The sequence below is a fragment of the Aplidium turbinatum genome, chromosome 3 (assembly GCF_918807975.1).
Source record: "Aplidium turbinatum chromosome 3, kaAplTurb1.1, whole genome shotgun sequence".
NCBI lineage: Eukaryota > Metazoa > Chordata > Ascidiacea > Aplousobranchia > Polyclinidae > Aplidium > Aplidium turbinatum.
In genome coordinates this window covers 12,605,031-12,613,051 of record NC_137474.1, presented here as the reverse complement: position 1 = coordinate 12,613,051, position 8,021 = coordinate 12,605,031, and the positions used below count along the sequence as shown (strand labels likewise).

The following is an 8,021-nucleotide window of genomic DNA, read 5'->3' as shown; positions in this document are numbered from 1 at the left end:
TTCACTGCAGGAAAAAATCATCATTACACAGTTAGAATGGCCCATATACACTGGCATCACCTTGCATTTCAGCTTTACTTAATGTAGTGCAGTGTATCAAACAAAAATTCAATTTTTCACAAAACCTGTACACAGGAGCATCTTTTAATGGCCATATTCACGAACACTCAGCGACCTCAAATTAGCTAGAAACGGCGCTTCTCTCCCCAGTGACATTTCAGTGTTCACACTGTGTTATAATATAATTAAATTTATGACGAGTGTTGTTGTACTAATAAGAAAACATTCAGCATTGCTGGCTGGTCATCTATTTTTCATTCTTTGCAGGCAAAGTTTATATACTTTTGATATAAAGAATGACACCCGTTGCGTATGTATCACTTAATGCTGATGCTTATCTTGCCTGCTTAACACATGCATTGTCAAATGAAACTGAAGAAGTTATGGGTCTTTGCATAGGACAAACTACAGAAAAGGTGAAACTGCATACTGTGATAACTAGAACTAATCCTAGTTGATGTAGTTTGATTTGTGTTTGCATTTTAACTTTTTGTGTCAATTATACAAACTCTTCATACTGTGGGCTAATAGTTTTATTCAGTCCTGTTTGGTTTCTTACAAGATTAAAATGCTTTGATCCAGAAATAGTTATGCCAACAATGTCAATTTTCCTAAAAAATTGTTCACTAACAAGATCCAGCAGCACTGGAATAAAACTTAAACAGATTTCAAAGACTGTTCTTCAGTTAGAAACCTTGGGGATGAATAATGTAGACCACAACACTTCAACAATAATTGAAAACTTTACTCAATCAAACTCTGTAATTGAGTTTGCATCAGCTGTTCAAAGCCTCTACATACAAGTGTGCAAAACTTTCAGGTTAAGCTTGCAAAGAGGCTTTCTCAGTCCGAAGATGGAGATTTTTACAATCAATTGTTGAACTTATATTTCAGGACATTGGGTGTGAAATTCATATACAGTCAGTCATGCTTCTACGAAGGATGGATAAGCGAAAAGACAGAGTTGAAATTTCTGTTGAACAACTGTCAAATGCATCTACCGTAGCAGAAATATCCTTTTTTGTCACTTAGCATAAATTCAAAGTTTAAAATTAGCTAAACCATAATTTGTTACAATATGAAGAGCCTTTTACCAATTAATTGTAGACTGGCTTTTTAAAAAAAAACTTATGCATGTTTGATATGCTTTTGTTGTGTTTGTGCTAAAATGATGTGATACACACCTCACTCAGCGCTAGATACAAAATTTGAAAAAGTTTGTACATACACATCACACATACCTCGAGTTACAAAAAACTAAGCCTGTTTTCCCATGCTTCTTTAACCATCTGCTTTTTACAATCTTGCAAAGCGTACCGGGCGTCCTCTTCGAATTGTTGGCTGGTACCACTCCCATCCTCACATCACTGTGTGGCCATCTCATGTTGGTGTGTATGTTTTCATTTAAATCCTGTACTGTTTAGCAGTTAGCATATTTGAGACTACTCATGTGATATTTTGTTTGTCACTTTTTTATGTGTCTTTTGTAATATATACTAGTTATGTAGCTAAGCTGGTTTAGTCTATACAAATGTAGAAGCTGGTTGTAAAACCATTGCAGCACGGTACTCTTTTACTGCGACTACAAAACATTTTCTACTTGTTCCAGATGTGCAAACCCAAGCCATGTATCAAATGATGGATCAAACTTTTGTTGGCCTTATTTTTTCCTGTTTTAATCAAAGCAAATCTGGCGTGGTAAGCTTGGCCGAGTTCTTTATGACTTTCAGAGCTAATTGTTACAGATTTAAGTCTGGCATGTTGCAAGAGAAACACTGAACATGCTTATGCAGTTACGAGTGGATGCTTCATCGACGGTATTTGTTTAAACAGGATATATATACGTTTTGTATAGTGATTTACAGTTAAATTTACAAAAAAATGACTCAAAACATGAATTCAGGAATATGCTGCAATATCGAATAGGAAAAAATAGGCTTTAATAAACTCGACTGGGCAATGCGCATCAGGGTTGCCATATTAGCGTTTTCAATGCCAAATTCGAGAAATTTGGTGTTTTAATGCGTTTGACAGACAATTTTGGGTTTTTGCATTTTTTTGGCGTTTTTGGAAGTTTTAATGGAGTCCTTTATTGAAAATTAAAAAAGTATATTTTATGCTTGCAGAATACTATTTATAAAAAATCAAGTTTGAAATGGCAATCCTATCTTCCCTCACCCTATTACATTTTGGGCTGATTTTTTCGACACCATCATAATCATAGGCGCCGACTTTTCAAAAAACCTTGGGGGGCGAGAAAGGTGATGACGTCAGAACGAGAACGCTATTTTACTCAATTAAAATAGCCTTTGATTAAGCTTACTGTCTTGTTTACATTGACACCTAGATCGCAAACCGAATTTATTAGAATTGCTGCTTGAAACGATTAGTTTTACTTTTACGCATGCAGTATGCCTAGTCGCAAAAATTTTGATATTGTTAGCTCATAATTGGAACAGTTGGAAAACAAGCCGATTCATTTCCTTTTCGTGCGAGTGAATAACCATCAAGACAGTGAAGCTATCGAAATAAAACGCAAAAAAATCATAATCTCAAGCAGAGTGGAAACCCGCTATCAGTTTTATTACCTCGTTTCGCTCGTTTTGCTAATTACTTACCTTCAAAGCGTTAACAACGGCGAAGTGTTTTCTCTTTTGTTTTTTATCGAAAGTCTTAATAAGTTAGTCTTTTATCGAATGACCGTATATACTCGAGATGTTAGTAAGTGATTTTTACCTCAAAGACAGGTTGGTTCAACTTATACACGGGACAAGCTGTTGTCTCCAGCTCTGCAGTTTACAAAATGAACGCATTTTTGCTGCAGAAAAATCATTGCCGACGTAGATTACGGAGTAAAAGGCCGAAGTAAAAGTTTTGAATACCTGTATTGGCAGTGGTTCAAACTTAATTTTCATATTCAATGATTTCTTGTCGATTTTAAACTTTATGCACTTGTTGAGCATTGAGCAATATATGCAAAGCTTACGAGACAAACCGGCAGAAAGAGCTGTTTAAAAAGATCAATTTTTTTATTATTGCGTGTAGGATATACAGTAATTGTTCTTATTACGTAACATTCCATGATCGTTGAAGTCGATGTCTAACCTTAGCGACCGCATAAAACAATGATGTCAGGTTGGCTAGGTGATAATAGCGGTAAGAGACGACGTTAATGCAGGCAATATCTGCGACCAAGACCATAAAACACCTTTTCTTTTATCGGTTTTCGATTTAATTCTCACACATTGTGAACAAAAAATGCGTTCTGTTAAATCATATAATTGATCTCACAGCGGGAAGACCTCGTTGAAAATAGCGTGTCTAATTTAGCTGGTTTACTTGATATTGCCCTGAATAGTTACGTGACTATTCCAGCAGCGTAAGTTACTCTAAGATCTACTTTGAAATGTCCTCCAAGTATGTTAATGCCAATACTTAGATGAACCATCGAATGGTAGTGTCTGAAGCTATTCGACTTATACACTGGAGAAGGAAATATCACCGATTTTCAGCTCAAAAGTAGGGTTTCGACCTATACTCGAGTACTATAGGCTACTACACGATAGCGCAGGAGTGTATATTGATGAGTGTATGGCAATGAATGAGATGTATATATTTACACAATATTTACATCAATACAGTGTTTATTGAAGCAAAACACGGATGACAGTTTTGAAAAATGCATTTTTTCTTTAAGCTGTATTCACGTAATTGTTCGTTGCGTCGATGTTTCAACTCGATAAAGTTTACTAAAATCGATTTCATATTTGAAATCACCAAAAATCCAACGGACGTTTGGATAACTCGTGAAATAAGAGTAAGCATGCAACCTCGCATTTGCTTTTTCGCTACCACGCGTTTTGACTTTGAAGTTGCTCCTCACGCGCGGGAAGATAAGCAGTGTGTGACTGTGAGCGTGCATGCCGTGCGCATTTCAGTAGTAACGTTCCAGAGAAAGCCATGCGATCAGCTGCTGTTTTGCGGGCGAGAGCAACGTAGGCTGTTTTTCGCTTTCGGCATTCTTTAAGTCCGATTAAATGATCAAAATCTCTTTCGTATAGTATTTTATCTTTGAAACACCACTTGTAATAGCGATTTTTGTTGCCCCTCAATCATAAATTCACGGGAGGCGCCGCCCCCCGGCCCCCCCGGAAGTCGGCGCGTATGATCATAATGATCATATGCTGATTGCTTATCTGATTTAATTGGTATTTAACTGATTTTCTTGGTATGCCTGTGTTAATATAATTGACAGTAACTGGTGACAGCAAAGATGCATGGCAATTTTATTGTTACAGACAAAATGTTGGCAGTATTTTGAGGTGCATTTAGCATTTTTTGAAATTCGAGTGTGGCAGCCTTGAATTACGCATGCGCATTATGACAGCAGTATATCGTTAAATTATTGTTTGTTTTTTTGTGAATACTAGTATATATATACAGTAGCCTATTGTCTTTTTGTGTTTAGTTTGTGCAGTTGCCAATAACAATATGACCACTATCTTAATTGCTGTTTCAGCACACCGTAGAAATGACGTGTTTTCAATCAAGAACCAACCAAGAATGGGACCCTCCTCAGTATGTTATCACGCTAACACTTTACTTTTGCATGTGTTGTCAAAGTTGACTGTTAAATATAAGCGTTGAGTATCGTCGCTGCAGTTATACTCCAACATCTTCAAAATCCGGTTTTTAAACAATCCGAAATAAAACACGTGGAAGTTATTTCTGTGATCAGATAATCTTCTCTTTTCCAAGGTACGAAAGAGTTGAGATTCCTATGTTTATTCAAAAGACAAAAACTTTGAGCGAGGCGAATCTTCAGACACTGACAAACTTGCCAAATATCTTGATAGAAGAAGAAACACAAGCGTATGATGCTGTTGTCAGGTATTTGCGTGATATTAATTGTGAGAGCGTGGCTAGTAAAATCATCGTTTTTTTTTACACGGACAATTGATTTGCTTGGCAAGTTTGTGAAGTTTGCATGACATCTTCTGAAGACATTTACCATGGAACGTGTTTCGCATGTTGTTATTTTGTAGAATTTATCGAAATCTACTTGGATACACTTGCATTGTAACTTGATAGTTTGTGGATTATTTTTATTTCTTCTGTGTTGAAGGAATTGTTGTAATATTACTGGTTATATATTTCCTTTGGTTAAGTTTTCCGTAAAGTTGTACCGAAATGTAACCTTTTAGTTCCTGCGGTGACCACATCCTGACCAGCATACACAACGCGGCCGTGCATGCCCAGACGATTTGCAACATCACAGAAACCATATCAGTTCCTCTGCTCCATGTGCTTGAGACCACAGTGGACTCGCATAAGCAGAAGCTTGTGCAAGTCAAAGCAGAAAACGAGAGAATCAAACAAGAAATCGAAGCAATGAAGCACCAAGCAGCGCTAGAGAGCACTAAAACAGAATGTGACGTTTAACGATATCTGTGTGAGTGAGCAGTTTCTTACGTTTTTGTTTTTTTTATGCAGCACTGTATCATGCGTTGTGTTGGTCACAGCGCTACAATACAGAAACTGAGCTGATTTTGACTTGTTCTGGAAACTTTAAATGCACACCGGCAGAAAAAATCGGCCGAAACTTTGCAAGCGAAATACCACTTTATGACATTTTTGAAATGATGTGATAAAATTTTGATCTGGCATAATCTTTTTGAAACCGGTGCGGAACTTGCACGTTGACTAACGCATTTTGTAATAATTCGCTGTTCTTGGTAATATCTGAACCTCTGCGCTGAGGTTTCAACCCTTGCAAAAAATTTACGACTTTGTTCATGTTATAATTCCACATCTACATGATTAAAAAAGATTTCTTATATTCAAGATAAAAATTCGTCACAAAACCTTTAATAAAAGAATTATTCTCGCATAGATAGTGTTATATAGTAGCATTAAGTTAAGTAATAGGTAGGTAAAGGTCCCATACTCAGATACTGCGCTTTGGGGAATGAGAAGATAAGGTTCTCATTATACTAAGCCTTCGGCACTACGGAGAGTAGGGTGGCCAGTTCCTTTTTCTCGGCCGCCTTTACTTCAGCAACTACTCCTACCCAATTTATTACACCCTGGGTAGAGGTGAGCGGTGTTTTTCAACAACCAGCTGAAGCCAGGAGTCGAACCAGGTTTGCATAATTGGAAAGCCAACGCCTTATCCGTTGCGCCATCCCACTGCTAGTAATATAATAGCATTAAGTTATAGTTTGTTATATAATAGTATTTTTATTGATGTGTTTCAAAAAATTCCAATACTTCAATCTGTGTCTCTTTTTTTTAACAGAAATTCATCCTTATCCATGCACTTTTTTCAATGCCGAGTGTTTAAGATGTGTTCATGCCACGTTATCGATGTTGGATTTTCCGAAAGCAGTTTATTGGACTTGTGGAAGCTGCCCTGTTTGATGCAGCTTATAGCTTGATGTTTTTCATTTCCCATCAACTAATTATGTTCACTGATAACACACATTAAAGAAATGATGAACGAGGTTTCGGCGTTAAGTGTTGCTGTTTTAGTGCTATTGAATGTGGTAACTATTGGCCTATATTTCTTAATAAACATAACCCTTCTTTTCGATTGAACGACTAGTTGTGGAAAATGACTCGTAGGTGGTGTACTGTAGTGTACACTTACTTCATTTAGAACGTGAATACGACGCGAATAAGATTTGCTGAAGCATGGTTTGATACCCTGGGTCAAAACCCCGTGTTCAGGTTGATAGAAAACGTCATGTGTAGAAAATAAATTGGACTTGAACACTCTTAACTTCTTTTTTTTTCTGGTCTGCGGTCATGTGCTGCATGCAGAATAGGGTGTTTCATTTGCTCCCTTTATTTGAATTTTGATCTGTCCCTAAGTTAATTCTGTTCCATTTTGGGGAAAAAATAACCTTACAATAATTTTTAATGTCATGGCCTCCCCTTTACCCAGGTTAAACAATAAACAAGTTTAAAAAATACCATGAATCTTGTCCAACTAAATCACCGAGCCTTGTTGATGGCCCAAGGTGTTGTGGAAATGTTGGCTTTCCAAACCCAGATCCATGTCGCTGTTTTGGGATGGCTGAGTCAGTGCCGGTCTTAGGGTATTTCGGGCCCTGTGCGGAATATGTTTTGCGGGCCCCAATGACAGTGATCCAATTCAGTAGCGTAGATAGGTATTTTGAAAGGGGAGAAGGGGTTTTGACGGCAGGCAAAGCCTGAGGGCGACACCCAACGGTGGGGGGTCTGGGGAGCCTCCCCCAGAAAATTTTGAAAAATTACTTTGATTTTGGTGCATTCTGAGAGCATGTTCCACAAAAATTTGGGTATGAGTATTACTGTAAATTGGTGCTGTCCAGTGGCATAGCAAAAGGATAAGATCATGTTTTCTTTGGCATTGTAACCCCCGAACCCCCACTTGGCTACGCTACTGATCCAATTTGTTTTAAGAAAATCGGTTTACTTTTACTTGGTTGCATAAGTATGGATAGAATGCATGAATGAAAATACATCAAAAACACAATGCTCAACTTCCAAGAAATGTGTGCATATTGTCTTTTGGGAATATTTAAGCATGAACTGTAACAATGCAAAAGAAACAAACCCAACCAAATGTACCTGTGCAACAAGGACTCCTTATTATGCTTAAATTGTCGGAATCTATCTGAACTCAGAAGTAGGTAGATTGAAGTTGTCTGAAATGCTTGCAAAATGTCCACCAGGTTCACTTTAGAAAAAGTTTTTACTAAAACTGCTGGCTGTCAAACCCAAAGTAACCCTGCAACTGAAGATGGGCAATATTCTCTGCAAGAGTCATTTTCTATATAATGCAGTGACAGAGCAGCATTTATTTAAATTGTTTGCCTCATTCCTGTAAATGCAAGTTAAAACATAATCAAACAGGCTAAAAATGGATTCGTATATCATGAAACTAAGCCACAACAGGCAACAAGGGGAAATTTTGA

At 37.3% G+C, this 8,021-nt stretch overlaps 1 protein-coding gene across 1 annotated transcript; it reads left to right on the top strand.

The window, feature by feature from the left end:
- The first annotated feature begins 333 nt into the window (after positions 1-333).
- On the top strand, positions 334-6,657 carry LOC145767176 (lys-63-specific deubiquitinase BRCC36-like). The gene is made up of 8 exons (XM_082578949.1): positions 334-476; positions 955-1,071; positions 1,361-1,448; positions 1,670-1,758; positions 4,580-4,638; positions 4,819-4,950; positions 5,265-5,512; positions 6,359-6,657. Exons 1-7 carry the CDS (start codon positions 357-359, stop codon positions 5,500-5,502), a joined length of 843 nt encoding a protein of 280 aa, XP_082435075.1. The 5' UTR covers positions 334-356; the 3' UTR covers positions 5,503-5,512; positions 6,359-6,657.
- Positions 6,658-8,021: the final 1,364 nt, after the last annotated feature.